The following is a 23,631-nucleotide window of genomic DNA, read 5'->3' on the forward strand; positions in this document are numbered from 1 at the left end:
AAGGTGGATATGTGCGCAATATAAATACCCTATATTATTATTATTATAACTCGCACAAGATGTTCAGTGATACTTGGTTACTCTTATTTCCACGTTTTATGAACTAGACCAATACACTTATAGAGATATGATGGCAATTCAACAAATACTGTACCCCCAACGTGGCCAAAGTTCTTTGACCTTACATGACCTTTGACCTTGATCATGTGACCTGAAACTCGCACAGGATGTTCAGTGATACTTGATTACTATTATGTCCAAGTTTTATGAACTAGACCAACACACTTTCAAATTTATGGCTGTAATTCAACAAATACCCCAATTTGGCCAAAGTTCATTGACCCTAAATGACCTTTGACCTTGATCATGTGACCTGAAACTTGCACAGGATGTTCAGTAATACTTGATTACTATTATGTCCAAGTTTCATGAATCAGATCCATAAACTTTCAAAGTTATGATGGTAATTCAACAGATACCCCCAATTCGGCCAAAGTTCATTGACCCTAAATGACCTTTGACCTTGGTCATGTGACGTGAAACTCATGCAGGATGTTTAGTGATACTTGATTAACCTTATGTATAAGTTTCATGAACTAGGTCCATATATTTTCTAAGTTATGATGACATTTCAAAAACTTAACCTTAGGTTAAGATTTTGATGTTGATTCCCCCAACATGGTCTAAGTTCATTGACCCTAAATGACCTTTGACCTTGGTCATGTGACATGAAACTCAGGCAGGATGTTCAGTAATACTTGATTAACCTTATGGCCAAGTTTCATGAACTAGGTCCATATACTTTCTAAGTTATGCTGTCATTTCAAAAACTTAACCTCAGGTTAAGATTTGGTGTTGACGCCGCCGCCGCCGTCGCCGTCGCCGCCGCCGTCGCCGTCGCCATCGCCGTCGGAAAAGCGGCGCCTATAGTCTCACTCTGCTATGCAGGTGAGACAAAAACCACCTGTCAACCAGTAAATAAATCCATCGAGAAATACACAGACCACTTTCTCACCCGGCACCCAATAAATCAACAAATGTCTCACTAGAAAAAAAAACACTCAGTCTGGTCAAATTATTAATCCTGAAGGATTGTTCTTGAATTTTGTATTCGAATTTCTCTGAATTAATTCACTCAATAATCAACTAACCCATGGATAAAAAAACATATGTACAAATTACTATGGCACAGACGGCAAAATAATTGATGTTATTTGATTCAATAAACCAAAGATTCCTTTGTTAATAGACAAGCCATCGACTCTTTCACAAGTCGGGTCTCTTATTTTCGGATAAAATTAAAAAAGTAATTTAAATGCTGACAACTGTAAAAAAAAAAAAAGGGGGGCATACTATTACAAAATTGCCACAGAATAAATATTCTTAATTTCCAAATCAATCAGGACACCATTATGAATAACGATATTCTATAATTAATCTTCCAATACATTAATCGATATTCTTACTTCTCTGAGGAGATTAATCCCTGATAAACCTAGGATAATCCACGGCCCGATCTCACCGAAGAGAAACAGAGTCAATTCACTAAATCCACGGGTCCACTGTTGTTCTCCGTCCACGTACCATTCCACGTAACTCTCGCCATTCTCCGTCACTGTGGCGTTCTTGATGTAGTATCTAGAGAGGGAGAGAGAGAGGAGGAAGAGGGGGAGAGAGAGAGTAAGAGAGAGGGGGGAGGGGAAGGGGGAGGGGAGAGAGGGAGGAGGGAGGGGATAGAAGAGGAGAGGGGTGCAAAGATAAACGTGGTGCAGAAAGACGATGTAAGATAGAGCAAAAGAAAATGACAGGAGAGAGGAGATACAAAACGGGCAAAGAAGTAAAAACAAAAATACAAACAAAACGAGCTCCCAAAAGGATCATATTGAAACATCACTGCTTATAATTATCATGTAGAAATTGTTAAATGTTGCAACGATTTAAACAAACAAATATCTAAGACACTACCGACAGAAGTTCACAATGAAAGTGGTTAAAATAATTATTTGCAGTCAAAGAAGACAAGATGGACGGGATCAATATAAACCTAGCTTGTCTCTTCTTTGTCCATTTCATTTTCCCCATCTTCACGGAAACATCACGTTTCTTCTAATTCAATTCAATTAATTTTATTTTATTCAATCATTCTATCTTCATTATTCACTTCTAGACCTATTCGTTCCCTGAAAGAGTTTCCATGGCAACAGCATCCTTACCTGGGAGGCGTGACGACAATGTAACCCGTGAGAGCGGTGAGAAAGAGCATGTAAAGAGCGAGAGAGACGCAGTAAAGCTTCCTACCAACCGTCCTCCATTTATGATCGAGGAGACTGGATACCAGGGGATGGGCTAGCAGCTTCTCCCTCTGAGAGGATACCTGGTTGAGGGGGAGGGGTTTAAAGACTGATGGTTGGTGATGCTGATTTATTTTCAGTGCAATGATCAAGATTTTGATGTATGGGAGTTTCAAATGAGCAAGTATATATGAGCTTAATTTGATAATGGGTGGATTGTTGCAGTCAGAGGTTCAAGGGCGACCCTAGCTATTTTTAATGATGGGGGGGGGGGGGGTACCTGATGGTGATGTCTTTTTTAATCGGCTGAATTATAGGGGTATTTCAGAACCGATTCGAACTCGCCAGTCCTGTCGATTAGATAATTTCTTTCGCTCGTCTTCCTTTTTTCTTTTCTTCTGGTCCGTATTTCACTACTTGAAAATAACAAAGGGCGACTAATCCCCTCTACCCTGAAGCGCATCGTCGTCTATCACAATAAAATAAAAACATAAAGATGTTTTATAACACTTCTGTCTTTTGGAGCTTGGTGTCAAAGCATTGTTCGTTTGAATAGCGAAATTGAGATATTGGTGTTTAAATCTTTCTGTGTAAACAAGGTGTTTACGTAACTTACCATGATAAGCAATGGATGATTGTCTGTCAAGGTGTTTGAATGTTTGGTGTACGGCACAGCACCGTGACTGAGAACACCGTCATTTGAGAAGGGTTTGGGTTTGTTCTGGATGGAGCTCGGTGAATCAGATTGTGCTAAACATTATTAAGGTGAAAGACACATGGAAGATTAGCTGGCCATTCATCATCATTAGCTCTGATCATGTCATCATTTATAATGTTGAGTAATATAATTTCAAGATGAAAGAGGAAAATGCGAGAAAGCGGAAAAGATATATACATGGTGAGAGAAAAGAACGAGAGAAGAAAAAATAGCGTAGAGGGGGATGGGAGCGGGGAACTTTGGGGTTAAGAGGCAGAGAGGAGCGTTGTGAAGGAAAGATTATGCTCTCCGATTCTGCACAGCTATCATATCGCTTTGAAAGAATGAATTTAGAAATGAAACGACATCATCATAAATTCACAAAACATATTATTAATTATCAAAGCAATTAAGGAAAGCGCATACCCATTGGTTGGTGCATCCATTCTGCAAAAGCATCGTCGATGAGTTCGTAGTTGAATTCGATCTCCTCATAGCCAGACGCACGCAGGTCCTTGACCACGGTGACGCATTTATCAAGTACTTTCTCCGCAACACCTATACAAATCAAAGAATCAGTCGTTAAAATGAGTTGATACATTACAAAGCTAGACATTCCCCTCGAAATTCTATGATAAAAACGATTTGAATTGTTTTGTTTTAATTCATAAAGTCATCATCTTTTACCACTACGATTTCTTTTTAATGATGTTACAATTCTATATACATAAAATACTGGTACCGGTATTTAATTTATTCCCCCCCCCCTACAGCACTGAAAGCTTTTCTTAGGCTTACCCTACCTATTAACTTCAATAACAGTTTTCATGTAGTGTTAACTTATCATCGAGTGATCCCATGAAAGAAAAAGATGTGAATAGTTAAAAAAATAATTAAAACCAAATGTATTAGGTCTAGGAATACAACATTCCAAAAAGATATGTATTACTAAACAACAAATAAAATCGAATCTGATTTACCTGGCATTTTCCTAATAAGTTCTCTCATTGGCGTTGTGGATTCTTCTGTTCTTGAGGAACATAAAACCTTCCACCATCGATCATGGTTCAAAATCAGCATTGCCACCGCTCTATGAAAATAAGATTTAAAAATGAAATATATCTTATCCGATGTGAAGCGAAGGGAGGGATGGGCTTCAACTGGCCTTCTGACGAGGGCAAAGAAATTAAACAAATTATGAAACGTATATTTAGTCTAAAAAATACTTATTAATAACTTGATCCTTCAGATTAAATCCGCGCCCCACTTGTTTTTTTTTCATCTCTTAAAAAATATGAATTTGCATATCGACGATACTTGAAACGAAACAATTATTTTTTATATTCAAGTTTATATTAATATGAATCAATTATTGAATTCAATTGCACATTTATAGTGGACACATGAATTTGCCATCTTGGAGGCAAATTCAGACAGGCATCGTAATACGGAACAATGGACCTCACGCGAATAACAAATCCTTGGTAGTATAGTGGTGAGTATCTCCGCCTGTCACGCGGAAGACCGGGGTTCGATTCCCCGCCAAGGAGTTATTGTTTTTTTTCTCCTTACAGCATGGAGCAAGTCGCCTATGGCGGAACAAGAATAGTGTCCATGGGAGGAACAATAAACAGATTATTCTGTCCGTTCGTCGTGATTTTGTGTTTGGTTTTTAGTGAAGAACTTTTATTTTGAATAGTAGATTGTTTCTCTGAACCACCAAATGTTTTAAACATAAATGATGTTTAATAATGTATTCTATGATAAACGATGGTTTATGATTCCAATATCAAAGGATGATATATAATTTTTGTCGAAAGTGTGTACATTTCGCAATATCGTTTATAGTTTAGTAATGCTTAGAAAAATAATTGCCAAAATAAGCAAAAGCCTACTTGAAACATTGTCAGTAAAACAGGCGTAGAGCTAATTTCTTATTAGTATATTAGCCATTATAGTGGTAGGTATATCTCTGCCGTCATGCGAAAGACTGGGGTTCGAATCCCCGCCAAGGAATATTTGCTTTTTAGACAGATTCAGACGCTGGCTGAAACGACTTTCATTCAGCTTTTGCCTTTTTTTTAAATTTGTTTCAATCTCGACGTAATTCCTAATGTTCATCTATTTTGAATCGTACTACGATAAACATACGTTTATTATCAAATTTAACAGACTCTCCGAGGAACTTACTCATGACCATGTTTGATGGCGTGGTCCAAACAGTTCATGCTCTCCCAGTCTTTGAATGTGACGTCAGCATCACGTGAGAAGAGTAGCTTCATGATCTTGAGTTGGCCATTAATGGCGGCGAGGTGGAGAGGTGTGTTCTAGAGATGAAAAATTGGTAAATAAGTCATAGGTTCATAATGATGCACAATCAACAAAATACCAAATTTTTATACTCTATAACAATAATTCTATGGCGATTCGGGGATATCAGATATTTAATCTTCAAGTCGAACTTGGCGCAGTTAACCTTAATACAACATGGGTATAGGTCTATAGTTAATTAATTATAAAAAAAACTAAAATGATGAGGGTCGGTTTCCTTCAGCAAGAAACTGATCCACAGTGTGCTGCACTCAACCCAGGTGAGGTAAATGGGTACCGGTAGGAAGTAATTTCTTAAAAAGCTGTGTGCGCTATGAACGCCTAGCTTAGCCGGGTAATATAGGAGCGCCTTGAGCACCTAACAAGGTGGATATGTGCGCAATATAAATACCCTATATTATTATTATTAACAAAGAGCATAAAAGGTGCATTGAAGTCCCAAATGCGCGATTTGATTGGTTGAAAATTAAGTTGCGTTTAATCGCTACTCTTTCTGCAACCGACTCCTGATGGATAGCATACCAACGGAATGGAGATTCCTTTTCCTTCCATGCTAAATAACTTTCCACTGCTTTCACAAAGGGTGTGTTGCAGTGACGTAAAATTAGCCCAAAAATTGAGGGGGCACAACATGGCGTCAGTGACAAAGTTTCGAAAAGGTTCCGACCGAGCGAGCAAATAATTTGACCTTCCTAAAATTAAAATGTTGACATAATATTCAGAATACACACCTTACTCTTTCCTCTTCAATTTTCTTGTTGAACGTTGAACTTTTTTTTTTTTTGGGGGGGGGGCATGGTCCCATCTCCCAACTATACGCCAGTGGGGTATGGTATTAGCGGATAATGAATGCCCAAGTGGAAAAATTGAAATAGAAGAGGGAAAATTCAGATCTAAAAAAATTAACTCTCATGTCCTTACCCCCTTTCCATCAACTGGATCTACAGTACTCTTGGCCTTTAATAACACCTCTGCAGTCCGACTCCACCCGTTAGATGCAGCTAGGTGAAGAGGCATCTGACCATGTGAGTTTCTTTTGCAAATTAGAATAAAATATATGTGTAAAGTTTCAGTTAAATATCAAATTTCTAGTCATACTTAACACGTAAAAGTAAAGGATATCAAATTTCAGTCGAACTTGTAATTCAATAATATTTTTTAGTCAATCTTGAGATTAAAAGATTTTGTTTCAAATTCAGCTAACGAGTAAAACAAAAAACTTGATTCAGAGGGCTTAGTGGAATATGTAATGTGTATGGTACAGTTTAAGTACTGGATTCGAAATTGAGCTGATGCTTTATTGATATTTTATTTATATATTTATTCATTCATTTATTAATTGATTATTTTTTATTCATTTATTCATTCATTTACTTATTTATTTATTTACTTATTTATTTGTTGTTGTTCAATGGAATTTTTTGTTGGGGGTGGTTCATTCTAAAAAACAGAAACTAAACTATTTACCTGGCCTGAACGTTTCCTTTAGCTTTGACAAGTTCTTGGACGGTCATATCGTATCCTGATGCAGCGGCAAGGTGTAAAGGTGTGTTATTCAATTCATCTTTTCGATTTATCGTTTCCTTCTTCCATCGAATAAGCTCAGAAACAATCCTGAATAAGATTTATAAAAATAGAATAATTTCATTTCCGTTTCACGCAAGTAAAATAAACAAAATAAACATGATATATAGAGAAAATAAGACATGACATATTACTTGGCGGTGATGCACAGCATAATTACCGGAAATAAACTCCATGATATCCAACATTTCAAACTATTTTTCACTCTTAGTAAAAAAAGGGCTAATTAATGCACCCAAAATATGCAAAGTTGCGCATTTCAGGTTGAATGTTGTCAAGTGATCATTGGCGGCGGAAGCCAAAAATTTGAGGGGGGGGGGCGCAGGAAACAAAATTGACAGGCAAAAAAAAAAAAAGGTTATCAAACACAATTTCATGGAGGGATTACCAAAAATTGTTGACAAGCAAAAAAATAAACAAGAAATTTAGGGGGATCGTCGCCCCACCTCAAATTTAGGGGGGGGGGGGAGACACGTTCCCCCCGCTTCCACCGCCTATGCAAGTGTTTAGGGTGTAAAGAAGAAAAACTGTTTTTTTTTTGCATTTTTTCCACTTATGGTGCAAGATTACACACAAAAGGGTGTTGACATAAACGCTATTTAAAATGTTACACAACGCTACACATGAACCTTACAGTAGTTTTTTTAACAGTTTAAAGAACCTTAATTGTTTGAATTATTGAGAATTAATTATTGAAAATAAAACTTTTTTGTTTAAGATTTATACGCTTGTTTAAAACTGTGTAAGCAACTACTTTAAGGTTTATATATAGTAAACAGTGTTTTTACTGTGCAGTGGTGCATTTATGGTACAAACTTGAACTTTTCTTTTGAGTGCACAATTTCCCGTTATCATATATTTACCCTGTACATCCACTTGTAGCAGCTGGTAGAATGAGTTTAGCTATCTCGTCATCTGTTACTATAACATGTACACCCGAGCGATGAGCTAACAGAAGCTAGTAAATATAAAGAAAAAAAAAAGTAGATGATAATACTCTTGTATATTTGCCACCAAATACAATATTTTCTCATTCAATCCGATTAAATCCAACGTGTTTTCATTCAGTGGGGAAAGGCATCTTATAATGAAAACAAAAATCCACAAACAAACACTCAAATGATGAACCAACCACCATAACGAGAAAGCAAAGAAATAAAGGGGGAAAATACTCATAGAGTTAACATTCTCTTCAAAATAAGTTTGGCATTTCGTTCTTTATATTTCTTAGGCAAACTGTTTTATTAGTTCATTGGTAAGCTTTGTTAACCACATAGTTTGGCAGACTCAGTTTAACCAACTTTCGGTACAAATTTTGATATCTACTGTCTTTATTCAACAGTTGGTCAAAATATTGACCAACAATCTCTAACAATTTTTGCTCAACATTTTTGCACGTTCGGTTTTTATGGTATAAAAAATGAATGATTTGAGCAATGTGTAGTTCACCGTGATAATCGATACCCACAAAACTCTCTAAGGAAGATTGACTCGTTATTACCTTAAGTACATCCGGTTTATTCTCCGTCACTGTCCAATGAAAGAGCTCCAGCTCTCCAAGGTTTCCTGTCTCCGCCCCCTCCTCCAGGAGAACACGGAGCGTTTCAATATTACCTCCATCAGCTGCCGTAAGGAGCGGTGTGAAATGGAGCTCATCCCGTACAGAAGTATCGGCTCCTCTAAAAAAAGATATAATAAAGCATTGGCAAAAAAATTAAAAGGGGTGCATTCAATTATATTTGACGAGACTCTACATCTATTGAAACATCTTTTGTATAGATCGCTGCCTCACTATTCTTTAATCCCCACAAAAAGAACTTTATCAATTCAGACAGTTCCTAATTTATAGTAAATTATATATATATATATATATATTTATATTGAAAAAATAAGTGTGTTACTTGTGAAAGAATACATATTGATATGGTAACGCGTGGAGCTCCCGATCAATTATTATCGCATAATAACGTTTAAAAATATTTTTGACAGAAGAACTATTCTCATCTGCATCTTGTTGGGAAAATAATATTGCATACAGAATGAATATATCAACTTCAAAGCTACTAGAACCCGTGGGGAAAAACAACACAAGATTTATTAAAAAAAAATCAAAGAATGTATTGCAATAGAGCTTACATATAATAATTTTGAACAAATCATTGGATAAAATACCCAGAGTAATGAATTCATTGATTCATTGAATGTTATGTCTACTCACTTTTCAATAAGATACTTCACTACCTCTGAGTGATTGTTTGTGCATGCGTGATGGAGGGGCGTGGCCATGTCCCAGTTGAGGCTTTCGACCAGAGCGCCTCTCTCGACCAATAGCTTTGTGATGTGGAGGTGACCCCCCGCACAGGCCGTGTGGAGGGGCGTGTCCAGGTTGGACCCCTCCAAATTCAGCAGATCCAGTTGACTATCATTATCGGTTCCTATGAATTACAATATGTGCATTAAAAATTTCAAAAAGTTATGTATAAAAATGGAACGTTGGCATTCTGCTTGTAAGGTTTCCTCCACATTTCCGTTTTATGCCTGTACTTCATATTTCATGTGGCGTATTTATTGAGAATACTCACTAATTATATTTCATATTTATTTTATTAATGTATAGACCGTTCAGCATAATTATTTTGTTATATCAAAGTTTTATAACGTCATGGACTTGTGGAAATAAAACCTTAGTTAAAAAAATCCAAAATAAGTGATATTTTTCATGATCTATTTTGTAAGAAAAAGAATCATATTCCTATGTATAAGAAACCTGCATCTCCTTTCAATCTTATTCAGACTATAAAGAATGATTATATGATAATTTCACAGTTTACCATGAAATCTATTTCGCAACATTCAAACATATCATGGTCTCAACTTTGCTACTCTCAACATTTATTTCATCAATTTTCAAGCATAAATGTATAAATATAGGTAAACTGCATTGCAATTCCTTTTTATGATGATATTCATTTTGAGAAGATAGTCTGAATGAAAATTAATGAAATAATTCTTAAATTTTTATTCTGAATATTTTTTAAGTTTGTTCATGTAACACTTTATTCCAATAATTCATTAACGCATTTAAAAAAGAACGAAGAAAGATAGTGCACATGCAATAAAGATACAAGTGGGAATCGAATCTCTATGATCGTGGATTACAAGAACTATAATTCATGTCAGAATGCTTGCTCGTTAGCTGGCGCTATGCACATTGATCACATCGACGCACATTCTGTACAGTGCATCGATGGATGATTAATTATAATGACGTCAGCTAGCTACAATACGCCACGTCGACTTTGACCCCTGAACAAACCAGTCAACAAAACGCACTGCCGCGTTCGAACATTCCTTGGTAGTATAGTGGTGAGTATCTCCGCCTGTCACGCGGAAGACCGGGGTTCGATTCCCCGCCAAGGAGGTCGTTTTATTTTACATATGAGTTTTTTTTATAACTGTCCTACTGATTTGGTTTCTTTTAAGCACCCTTTTCCAACAATGTCAATACAGGTTTATATAATGAAATCCTACATCTTTTTTTTAGTTATCACACTTTTGTATTTAAAAAATACCAATGTATTAGTTCTTTGCGGGGCGCCTTCTTAGCCTGCGAATAATGATGAGGACGGATATTAAAAGATATGGTGTGCAATAAAATACCATTTGGCCCGCCAGATTTACACAATGAGGTTATATTTTCCTGAAGCGCGAAATAGAACACGAGGGAAAACATAAAAACATTATGTTGTCCACAGCAGAATGCTGTATTACACAGCCTAGCATGCAGTCAATGTATTATATCACATAGTTATTTTAATGCTATTATGGGCTAGGTCTAAACATGCACTAGTCCCAAAATCCTACTCAACTACTAGATAATGTAAATTATAAAATCAGGTCCATCCCTATTGACTTAATTTCCCAATGGAACTGACATTGGGTATTGTATTGGACAGGAAACTCACCGAAATCGAGTATGAGATCTACGATGTCGCAGAATCCTCCCTCGACCACCGAGTGAAGAGGGGTATAATTCTGAGAATCAGACGATGTCAACATCTGAAAGAAAGAGATGGTGTTCGTTTTATAATCAATTAATTTCCACGTTTTTTCAGATTTTTTTTTTAGTTTTGTAATTTTAATATGATTTTGAATTAAATAATTAAATTCAGAGGTACATGATTGCATTTGGGCGTTTTGTTAAAAAAAAAAATAGCATGGAAATTATCATAAAGGGCAACAATATAATAATTGGGACTTAATATACACTTTTGCGCAATTGTTCTGAAAATTGGTTTTGTGTAATATCTAACGGGAAATGGTTTGTAGTTTATGTCCTTGATTCCTTGTATTGTTTCCATTTTTCTAATAATTTGTTTTTATTGTATTCAATCCCGCTATTGAATTACGGAGTTAAATTCGTATTGAACAAACTGATGATCATAATCAGAAGTTGTTAAAATTCCAGCTCGATCAGAGGCTGTAAAACTTTGTCGGTAAGTCATTGACACCATGCAGGTGGGGGGGGGGTGTTTCATCAAAGTTGTCAGCACTGACTAAAATGGTCAGTGCTGAATATTTCAGTGAAATCCTTGGTTTTGATTGGCTAAGAAGCACTGGCCTCTGGCTGTTGCTTTGGTGACTGTCGGAGAAAGACAACTTGTCATTGCTGACAACTTTCATGGAACGGACCCCTGGTCATATAATAAGGGAATTATAAATGAAGACGGATTCCTGCCACAGTTAGCAGTGATAAAAGTGACGTTTTAATTATGTTATGCATACTATTGAAATACACTTTCATTGCACAAAGTGGCGTAGTCAGGGAAATAATTTAGGAGGGGGGGGGCTGAGTTTTTAATATGACGTATTGTGTATTGTATTGTTTCCAATTGTGAAGGAGCGAAGTGAGAGAAAAAAAAATCACAATGTTATAATTCATTGGCTGATTCGATGAAAATTTATAATGATGAAATATATACCGCACAATTATTTAGTGAAGAATGGGGCAGGACGGGGAGGTTGTGGGGGCTTGGGTCACCGGGGCAGCATTTACCAGGATTCTATTTAGACGTCGATGCATATAAGATTTATTTGTATTTATGAAACAGCGGCCATTTATTTTTAGCGTGCTATTTTGATTTACAATTCGACATGTTTTTGAAATTGTCGAAAAAAGAGTGTTATTGACTCTGAATCAAGAAATATTTTTTTGTTGATGAATATTAGTATTTATCTAATATAATGAATGCGATTTCTTCAATTAATAACACAATTATATCGCGCGGTTCCTTGGTAGTATAGTGGTAACATAGAGATGTATACTAATAACTAGTAATATATGTCTATGAGTGGTAAGTATCTCCGCCTATTAGGCTGAAGACCGGGGTTCGATTCTTCGCCAAGAAGATCAATATTTTTGTCATGAATGTTTTGTTTTAGGGGAAGGTGTATTCACCATAATTCTGTTTGAAAAGGGAAGTTCGATTTGAAAGAACATATCAAAAACAATTTTTCAAATCAATAATCATCCAATAGGGATAGGCCTAAATGAATAAAAAAAACTAATTGAAATTGTAAATCAAATATGATAAAGACAATACATGCTAGGAGATGGATTAACGTAAAATAGTATGTACAATCGAAACAATGAATTGATAAATATGTCAATTATCATATGGAATAAAAATATATCAACTTACGCAGCAAAGCGACTAAGACATACAGAATCGAGAAAAAAAAAGAAAATTCGAAAACAAACAAACACAGGCATACATTTTTACACTTTATATATATCATACTACAGAAGGAAATGGGACATATTAAGGCTTTAATGTCGCAGTAAAGTAATCTATTTCTGCCCCTGGAATTCCAGTTGTTAAATTCAATTATGAATTATTAATTATTTGTTTTCTGAATTGTTACGTATTCTTTGTATTATATCAATTTGTCGAATAAATAATAATAAGAAAAACTATAATGATGATGATGGTGATGAAGATAAAAATAATCAAATAACAATCATCATTAATAATAATAGTAATTATAATTATAATAATATTCATGGATAAAAATAGAGGTATAAATGCTCATCTACTTACTGTATGGAGAATGCCTTTCTTCTTACAAACATCAAGGAGTCTTTTAACAATCTTCTTATGACCCCCTTGACAGGCCGCGTGGAGAGGGGAAGAGAAGGTGGAGTCCTGGCTCTGGATCTCTGCTCCCACCCCTACCAACATAGCAACAATGTCATCGTTACCATGGAGACAGGCTACATGGAGGGGTGTCATGTCGTGTTTATCCTTCTCCTGGGTGGAGAGAGAGAGAGAGAGAGAGAAGAAAGATGAGAATGTAGAGGAAGAGAAGAAAGAGGAAGAAGAATAATATGAAGAAGGAGGAGAAGAAGAAGAAGGCGGAGGAGGAGGAGAAGAAGTAGAAGAAGAAGGAAAAGGAGAAGAAAAGAAGGAGAAGAAGAAGAAGAAGTATGAAAAGATTGAAATGTAAAAATAAATCATATATCGCGATTTATATTCATTTTTATCTCATAGAAAGAAAAGGCACAGATATATATATATTTTTTAGAGGGGGCTATGGAATAGACAGAGGTTCTTTTGATACAAGACAGTGTAAATATATGTAACTCCTTTCTCGTAAGAATAATATTAAATAAAATGGAAAGTTCATAAAAAAATCCTTAATAGACTTGAAATAATTACATTTATATTGATGTTATCAACCGAGAGAAGATTAAACACCGCCGGTTTATTTCCCCTCATAGCGGCGATGTGGAGAGGAGTCAGGCCGAAAGCGTCCCGGGCATTCACGTCCACATCTTGGGTAAGAAGATACAGAATCACACTTGATTCCTGTAAATATAATTTTATCGTTGCATTAGTATGTTAGAATAACGAGTAAATTTATTATTACATTACATGAAGCAGGGCGGATCCAGGATTTTCCAACAAAAAAAAAAAAGGGGGGGGGGGGGCACACTTCTGTTTTAATGGTATTTTTACATTACAAATCTTAATTTTGCTTCTCAAAGGGGGGGGGGGGCATGGGCCGGCTGTGCCCCTCCTGGATCCGCCAGTGACATGAAGTGTCATTATGTACATACAAATGATTATGAGCAACCAATCTATCTAAATAACTGTCATTAAAGAAATCGCTGCTTAGGCAGATCTAAAGAGTAGGCCCCTATTCATTTTCAAAATTTGCATTTTCTACTTCTCGTTTGAATTTAATGAGATTAGTTTTACTTGAATTATTGGTCATGAACCATTTATCAATTATGGGTATTTCGTTATAATCAGTTAGATTATTAGTAGTAAATGATAAAATACTGCCGTCGAAAAAAAAATATTAGTAAACGTATACTGTAAATCGAAAAAAAAAATTAGGGGCTGAGAATTTACCCATGTGGAATCCCACCCAAAACCTCAAAAATATTACAAATCATGTGACCCATTTCAGGAAGTTGGGAGTAGACTCCCATCTTAACAAATTCTATTCAGCCACTTAAATAATTTTCGAAATAAAATATTAGGAGGATACTTATCATTCGATTATGTTATCAACGATCAATACGCCTTTGAAAGGTTAGACAAATATAAAGTTAGAGTTATATCGTTACTTCAAAAGCGAAAGTAATACGGTTTATGAATTCCAGTTAAAGGGCACCAAAACTTCCATAAATCTCCTATGTCATAACCGATTTTCATGAAACCTATTTTGAAATGCTCCTTGATTCTCTCTTTGGGTTTGGGTTTCCCATGTACAGGATTAATAGCCAGAGCGAAACCAAACTGTTTGTTATTAATCAAGGAATATTGGCTGATAAAAGATACCAATCTTTTGTCTCTTAAAATCTTGAAAATACACAGATTATACAGAAATTGATTTAAAGTTGTCACATTTTACTGCTCCAAGACCCTAGTAATCTTCGATTAATCATAAAAGTATCCCATGTGTAATGATTAATTGGGGAAATATTCTTCAAATGAAGTACACATTTTGTAACCTTTAAATCGAATCAAACATATCCTGGGATTTTCTCTTTCTTCAGACTATGAAATGAAAAAAAAACTTCAAAAGAATTGCATGGTTTAGAAAAGGATATTATTGAATATGTTTTCCTGGTAGGTCAGAATATGGATCAGAATTACAGTGAGGCATAGCATACATTCTTTCATAAAAATATAAATGTATGAGTGATTTTAGTAATATCATCAAGCCCCTCCCCCCCCCCCACACACACACACACATCTACGCCATTGGTTTTAGACACGCTTTAAACTGATCAACCGTGTAGTATTCGTTTCCTTTTATGTCAAATGTATATTAAAATAAACTGGTTTATAATAACTTTAAAAGATAAAAATAAGCTGACCTCTCTTCGACTTGTTTTTCCTGGTTTGGTCATGGCGGCAAAGTGAATGGCCAAACGTTTGTTATCACCCTCAGCATTGATATCTGGAGAGAGAGGGAGAGAGAGAGAGAGAGAGATGGAATCGTATCTTCATAAAAATAATCATCATTATAAATTCCATCACCATCATCGGCATTATCAACAACAATATCACAATTATCACCGTCACCGACAACCACAATCATCATTATCATGATCATGATCATCATCATGATCATCATCATCATCGTCATCATCATCATCATTATCATCACCACCATCATCATTATCAAAATCATCACCACCACCACCATCATCATCATCATCATCGTCATCATCATTATCATCATCATTATCAAAATCATTATCACCACCACCACCACCACCACCATCATCATCATCATCATCATCATCACCGTCATCATCATCATCACCGTCATCGTCATCATCATTATCACCATCATCGTCATCACCACGATCATTATAATATCACTTGTATATACCTGCGCCATTTTCAATCAGATATTTGACCACGTTGAGATGGCCAGCCTGAGAGGCGTGGTGTAGAGGTGTACGATCTTTCTTATCCGCTTCATTCAGCCTATCTTTACCACTTTCTCCGTCTTCTTTCAAAATGCGACCGATTTCACTCAGATTCCCAGACTTTGCGGCCTGTTGGTAAATATACAGGTATAGCATATAAGGAAATACAAATTAATGATCCAATATATTAAAATAATACACGAATCAACCAACTGATACATGTTTATCGATATACATACGGAGTATAAGCAGAATAATAGACAGTATTTTGTGTGGTTGATCACTTGGCTTGGGAAAGCCTACTTGAGTGGATGAAAGCTTTTATTCGATCATTACCAACCGATGAAAGTGATGAAAGTTTTCTGTATCAATAGATAATATTTGCTGATATGTTTTTGTTTGTTTTGTTTTTACATAATAATGAAATAAATAAATAAATTAATACAGATGTGATCAAATAATAGTGCAATCAGCTTAGAAATTACACAAGACAACTCAACAGGAAGAAATCAGCTTCCATTCAACCTTATTGACAGTACTAATAAAATATCTCATACATTTATTCACTTAATATCGAAAATGCGTGATTCTATCCATTTATGTAATTCTGATTTGGTAACTTTTCAAATATCTTCCTGATCCGTTTTAAAGGTTATAAACATGTATGTAAATTTGATTATTTCCCATATCACTCGTACATTTAATATTTCCTTACAAATCGATGCTTTCCTGATAAACCTAAAGGACAAGTCCACCCAAACAAAAGGCTGGTTTGAATAAAAAGAGAAAAAAATATATGAAATATGAAATATTATAATGTTCTCCTCATTGTCAAGTGAAACAACGATTAATTCCTCCCTGAACATGTGGAATTAGCATTATTAAATACTATATGGTTCAGTCAACTTGGTCCTTATTTTCAAATCTGTAAAAAATGAAATATTGTATATTCAAACAATAAAAACAAAAGAAATAGTAAGTGATGGACATCATTGACTGACTCATTTGCATGACACTGAGTTGTGCATATCACTGTTTTTATGAAAAATAAGCAAAACTTTAAAATGTCATAACTTTCTTATTTTACATCCGATTTTGATGAAATTTTAAGCGTTATGGTAGTTTGATTTTCCTCTATTTTTTCAAATCAACATTTTTCTGGGGTGGACTTGACCTTTAACGTTGCCGGGGTTTTACCGATATATGAATCTGGGAACAATAAGCTAACAAAATAAGACCCATTTATGCTGTCTTACCTGTATTTTTCGGAAATTCTATAGAGACCCCTATAAAAGACTGATTTCTTTTATAGACCAAAATTCTTTAAATTATAACAAACAGTTTTGGTTCTGCTCTGGTCATATACTGTCTCCGTGCATTTATTGGAATTCATACACCATATATTACTTTCGCTTTTGAAAACACCAAAATTGACAATTCTATTTATTTGCATTACCTTTAAAATGCGTTTGATAGTTTGTATCATGAAATAATCATAAAAATATATTTCCAAGGAAAAGGAACTTATCAAAGTGGCTGAAAAAAAATGCTGAAATTGAATTAATGTAATATATTAATTATCAAAGTTATAGCTAGTTATCATTCATATAATTCAAACTGTATATTTGTTTTATTTGTGTAATTCTTCTCCAGGTGTGTCGAGGTTATTCATTAATTGCATATTGTATCACATAATTGAATTTCGTGTATTTTATTCTGCATCTCTTTCGTACGTGGAGTCGTGGAAATATGTATACTTTTCAAAAATATATATCATTTTCTATTCGATTTCCAATTCTCGTGACTTCTGCATCGTTCATAATAGAGCTACCATTGAAACACCTGCATGACCTGAGGACAACGTAACTAAAACACATGGACTTCATTAGTATGCATTATAAAATTTCTTTCAAAACCAAAATAACAGTAATGCTTCTATTTTATCAGTAGGAGCACCTCAATGCAGACTTTATTATGTCAAACGTTGCGGGGATGGAGAAAATTTCCACAGAAACTAGTAATTGAATCCACAGTTTGTAATGGGCCTTCCGAAGTACTCTTTGTCAGTTCTGGAATAAAGTATTTAGAAAACGTTGAGTAAAGTGTTTGGGTAAATAATGAGTATTATACTAACTTTGTTACATCCTAAGTATGGGTAGGCCTATATAGCATATGTGTTTATCCAGGCAATGGCGTAAAAACACTGTATAAAAAAATACGGTGCTACAACATTTATTAACATGCACTGTACATGGAAGTTGCGAGCAGGCGACGCGAGCGCAATGTTGACTATTAAATTCACAATTTATCAGTAACAAAATTAATTTGCCAGCGGGATTTGACCACCACTCGTGACGCAAACACAAAATAATAAATAACTAAGAAAAAGCAAAGGAACCGACTCAGAAAGATAGGATCCAATATGCTGGATTTCAAGTGATAAAAACTGAAGTGTTAAAAACTGACAGTGATTCCCGGCAGTGATTAAATGAAAAAAAAATAAAAAGTACATAAGCTGAGTAAAGGGAGGTTCAAATGGCACCATGATCATGACAATTCGAATGAAATTATATAGTGTTATATCGGATAACGTTGGAACAATATGAAATATAAACAAAACCTCATTCCACATAATCATCGAACAAGGTTAATCGGGAAAAAATCCGAACTCCCAAACCTAATTACTACACAAAATAGCTTTCAGCTTTGGAGCGGATTTCCGAAGCTTTGGTGGGACAATGGAAGCTCGGTTTTTTTTTGCTCATTCTCACTTCGTCTTGCCGTAAATGTCATATTATGTTCACATTGACAAACTAATCATATCCATATAAAGCCCTTTCAATATAATTTTCTGCCTGGTCGGCCTCGTTGAAAGAGAATACATGAAAAGGGAGAACATCGCGGATGAAAAAAAGACAGTACATTAATGTAGTAGTAGTAGGAGTAGGAGTAGTAGTAGTAGTAGTAGTAGTAGTAGTAGTAGTAGTAGTAGTAGTAGTAGTAGTAGTAGTAGGAGAGGAGAAGTATAGTATAGCTCTATGGTAGGAGTAGTAGTAGTATATAGTAGTAGTAGTAATAGTAGTAGTAGCAGCAGCAGTAGTAGTAGTATAGCAGTAGTAGTAGTAGTAGTAGTAGGAGGAGGAAGAGGAGAGTAGTAGTAGTAGTAGTAGTAGTAGTAGTGGTGGTAGTAGTAGTGGTAGTAGTGGTAGTGGTAGTAGTAGTAGTAGTAGTAGTAGTAGTAGTAGTAGTAGGAGGAGAGGAGTAGTATAGTAGTAGGAGTAGTAGTAGTATATAGTAGTAGTAGTAGTATATCAGTATAATAGTAGTAGTAGTAGGAGGAGGAGGAGAGTAGTAGTAGTAGTAGTAGTAGTAGTAGTAGTAGTAGTAGTAGTAGTAGTAGTAGGAGTATAGTAGTAGTATATAGTAGTAGTAGTAGTAGTATATCAGTATAGTAGTAGTAGTAGTAGTAGGAGGCCGGAGGAGGAGAGTAGTAGTAGTAGTAGTAGTAGAAGTAGTAGTAGTAGTAGTAGTATCTACTACTACTATTATAGTAGTAGTAGTAGTAGTAGTAATATATGCTTTTCACACTGCACTTTTTTCCCTTAACCCCAGGAAATTGGTGGGGCTATAAGGGGGGGTCTTAGCCCCACCAATTTCCAGGGGTTAAGCTTAGCCCACTCCGTTTTCACACTACGTTTTAGCAAAGTGGGCTAGCACGGTAAATAGTACGGTACTATCTGGCCCTGCAAAAAAGCAGGGTTAGCCGGCTTATTGTGGTGCTAGCACCACAATTTGCGGTGCTAAGAGATGCAGTGTGAAACGAAACAGGGCTTAGCAAAAGTGGGGCTAAGCATTAGCCAATCACAGAAGTCGAAATTACACGTTAATCGCGCTCTGTATGGTAAAATCATCAATATTTATGAGCTATGTGATTGCCCGGGGTTAAGGCGTTAAACCCGGCTAAGCAAATAGTACGGGGTTAAGAAAGACAGTGTGAATCGAAAAAAAAATAGTATGGGGTTAAGGAAATGCATTGTGAAAAGCATAATAATAGTATATACATGTAGGACGAGGAGAAAGATCGATGACGAGGAGTAGTGTAGAATGGGCAGGAGCACATAGAGAAGAGGACGAAAAAGACGAGGAACGACGCGCTTACAATATCAATAATTAATGTCCTTTATGTTTGCTGATATAACAACTCAATGAACCATCCCTCATTTTATCATTTTCCTGAAGACGGTTACAAGGCGCAATTTTTAAAAGTTCAGAAATCCTATACGATACACACGTGTAAACAGATAAGAGAATGCATACCTTATGCACTTCCATAACCCTGTTCTTGGTCATTGTCTGTCCGATGTTATCCTATTGTCCACTACGAGGCACTGGTCACTCTCCTATTGTTCTCTAAAGCCCCCCTTCCTCGGACCATGGAGCTATGCTCGGACGATGGACGAATCATAAGACGAATAAAATTCGAACACGGCGCCTCCAGACAATATAGATGAATTATAATAACCACGCAATCACTGTTCCACAAATTAACCACCCAGTTGCATTTCAGGCAACCGATGTTCAAGCAACTTGTTCCAAACTCGGCGTCGTTTTTATAAGAAAGAATTGTCGACAACAGTGAATCATTTCGAAAACCATGCCATGACAAGCAGCTGACGTGCTCCAAGAAATCAATAAGACCTACAAACAATAATAGTCTTATCGTGTTCTCTGAAGCGGAACGTTATACTTGACAGGATTGTAACAGGAATGGGTGGTGGGCAAGCGTCTTTACGAGAAGCCGGTGATAATATTAGTTAGTATATCAGTTTTCTATTATATATAATATATTTTATGATTAACTTAATCATCAATTCAATTCATTTCCTTATTCCCCGGCCTTATTTAATTTCCATTCACACATAATACAAAGTCAAAAGACACCAACTTAAAGATTGACATTTTAAAGCATAAAACAGAGTACATGGACATGAAGGGCCAATAAAACATTGCTTGTAATGTGTCGATCGATTCATTTATCTATTCATCAATTCATCTGTTTCATTGATGAATCAACTAATTGACTTACTAATTGTTTATTATTTCAATTCCTTCATTCATTCACTCATCCATTCGTTTTTTTTTTATTACACCCTCAACCCACTTACGCTTCCTCTCCCAACTTCTATGAAAAATGGTATGAAACAGATTTGTTTTGTTTTCCTCTATATTTTTTATCCCAATATACCCTTTTTGAGAAACAGAGGTACTGCAGGAAAGGCACTTTCCCGAATGAGTTCCCCGATCAATTTGAGTGGCATTTCTCTTATTTTTTTTTTACACGAGGCACTTGGAGAGAACTGAAGCTTATTTTTAATATAATAATTAAAACCAGCGCAATAAGCCAAAATTCTTGAGGGGTAGACATAGCATATGGAACAAAATAAAAAATAAACAAACAAACGAAGCAAAATAAAAGAAAATAAAGGAACAAATGAGCTAGCAATATTTTGAAATTTTTTATTATTAAAATCTTTATGATAATAATAGTAATAATAATAATAATGATAATAACGGCATATTTACCCAGGCTATACTTCAATCCCGAAAAATGTTCTCCCAGCGGGCCCCTGCTATAATTATTATCCGGCTAAGCTATAGGCTACCGATTTAGGTGCACACAGCTTTTTGAGGAATTATTTCCTACAAGTACCCATTTACCTCACCTGGGTTGAGTCCAGCACAATAAGGATACATTTCTTGCTGAAGGAAAACACGCCACGGCTAGGATTCGAACCCATGACCCTCTGTTTGAAAGGCGAGAGTCAGAACCACTAGACCAAGACGCGCCCACACACACACACACACCCTTACACACCATCACACACACATACATACATACATATATATATATATATATATATATATATATATATATATATATATATATATATATATATATATATATATAAATGTGTGAAGTTATACATGTACTACATATATATATATATATATATATATATATATATATATATATATATATATATATATATATATATATATATATATATATCTATATATTGAAAATAGTAGATTATTTCACCATTTCTTTCATTTTCTCCTATTCTTTCTTATCCAGCCCGCATTCTGTAAACCAGTGTTTAGAAAGCAAATGTTATTTCAGCTATTAAGTATATGAAGTATAATAAAACAAAGACATATTATTATAATCCATGATGTCTTTAATTCTAAAGAGAAATCAACACTGACAGAAGTAAATAGAATTCGAGAGTTACTCGATTAATTCAACAGCGTATTAAGAAGAGATATAATACATTTTCTTAAAATGCTGTTCATAATACCAATACTATTATGTATACAGACAGGTTACACAATAATCCAGAGTGAGTTAATATGTGATATTGAACTGGAATTACGTGATATTCATACAGAAAAATGAACGGGTAACTCTCGAAATTATAAATCTTGGTCACCATAGTCACGGAGCGAGAGAATTGCACGTTTCCATGGCAACCCCTCTCGGTGATAATACCGAAGAAATATTTCAGACTGCCGCTGCACGCTTAAAGAAAGAAAAAGGATGTCTCAATTATTCCAGTCTCGTAATATAGATGAAGAGAAATGATTATGACCTTTACAAAATATTGTGGTATACTGAAGCATGTAATGTGTGAAAAACACTGCTATCTCTGTTATGAACAATGGACGTTATACGAACATCGTCTAATCACACGGATCGTGTGGTCCAGTGGTTAGAGCACTGGACTCATCGCAAGGTTGTGAGCTCGAATTCCCACTCTGCCATTGTCTCCACTTTGATAAAAAGGCCCTCGAGTAGTAATTAATAATGTGTCGGATCATTTTGCCATTTTGAATATTTATTTGTAACAGAAAGGGGCATTTCTTTCTAAAAATGTAAATTACAGCACAATTTCATAATTAAAAAAAAAAAAATTTGAAATCGAACTTTGTCTACAAGCGAACTCAAAAATATCACGGACTAGAATTGCCTTTCACGGAATGAAAGCAAAGTATAAATACTTGGGTAGGTAACACAAATAACAGGGAAACGGGCTTCGTGGCTCATTTCCTCACCAATACATGCCCTCATTTTAAACAGACGTGTTTGTTAGAGAATGACAATTAAGTAAGATAGTCATCATCATTAGCCACAGAGTAAACAAATGCAGAACTATACGCTCCAATCAATACAGATTATAATTTGAACAAGGAAGAAAATTTGAAAAGACGGACACTGTGTATCAGTATCACTACAGTGCGTCCCACAAAAAACGAAACCGAGATTTATCGATGATTTATCATAACTTAATCACAAATACAATAGACAAATGACCTACCATTGTAAAGCTTAGAATCTATTCTTTCATCTGAAATTACTTAGATTATTTCTCATTCACGCATGAGTGAGCAAAAACGATTTGAAGAGGGGATACCAAAAAGTCATTTGGCGGGCTGTATCTGGGTTTCAAAAAGAAAACCACATTTTTAAAAAGTTCAATATCTGCTCTTTTATTTGATACATCAATTACAGAAAATGGTCCAGAAATAACAAAGTTATGGTTATTTGAAATAAGGCTTGAATTTCAATAATTTCATAAAATGAAGAGGTTTTACAGGCTAGCGTTCAAACTTACTTGACACTCCGTTTTGTTGACGATCAGCCATGCATTAAGTCTTTTGTTAACCATGCGATAGCTGCTGTGGGAAACCGGTGAAAACACGTTTATTTCATGAAA

At 35.4% G+C, this 23,631-nt stretch overlaps 1 protein-coding gene across 1 annotated transcript in view; it reads right to left on the minus strand.

The window, feature by feature from the left end:
* The window catches only part of LOC129258952 (transient receptor potential cation channel subfamily A member 1 homolog), a 30,238-nt gene extending 9,700 nt beyond the window's left edge, over nt 1–20,538 (minus strand). The window contains exons 1-17 of the mRNA XM_054897202.2: nt 20,174–20,538; nt 15,817–15,985; nt 15,296–15,378; nt 13,623–13,772; nt 13,005–13,214; nt 10,869–10,962; nt 9,122–9,338; nt 8,405–8,582; nt 7,767–7,861; nt 6,787–6,933; nt 6,241–6,352; nt 5,179–5,315; nt 3,969–4,078; nt 3,415–3,546; nt 2,908–3,041; nt 2,214–2,374; nt 1,467–1,638 (exon numbers count right to left, since the gene is read on the minus strand). Coding sequence (XP_054753177.2) covers nt 1,467–1,638; nt 2,214–2,374; nt 2,908–3,041; nt 3,415–3,546; nt 3,969–4,078; nt 5,179–5,315; nt 6,241–6,352; nt 6,787–6,933; nt 7,767–7,861; nt 8,405–8,582; nt 9,122–9,338; nt 10,869–10,962; nt 13,005–13,214; nt 13,623–13,772; nt 15,296–15,378; nt 15,817–15,985; nt 20,174–20,206 — 2,334 coding nt within the window. The 5' untranslated portion in view covers nt 20,207–20,538. The remainder of the gene's footprint in view (nt 1–1,466; nt 1,639–2,213; nt 2,375–2,907; nt 3,042–3,414; nt 3,547–3,968; nt 4,079–5,178; nt 5,316–6,240; nt 6,353–6,786; nt 6,934–7,766; nt 7,862–8,404; nt 8,583–9,121; nt 9,339–10,868; nt 10,963–13,004; nt 13,215–13,622; nt 13,773–15,295; nt 15,379–15,816; nt 15,986–20,173) is intronic.
* Between the last annotated feature and the right edge of the window lie 3,093 nt (nt 20,539–23,631).

Source organism: Lytechinus pictus, chromosome 4 (genome assembly GCF_037042905.1).
Source record: "Lytechinus pictus isolate F3 Inbred chromosome 4, Lp3.0, whole genome shotgun sequence".
Taxonomy (NCBI): Eukaryota; Metazoa; Echinodermata; class Echinoidea; order Temnopleuroida; family Toxopneustidae; genus Lytechinus; species Lytechinus pictus.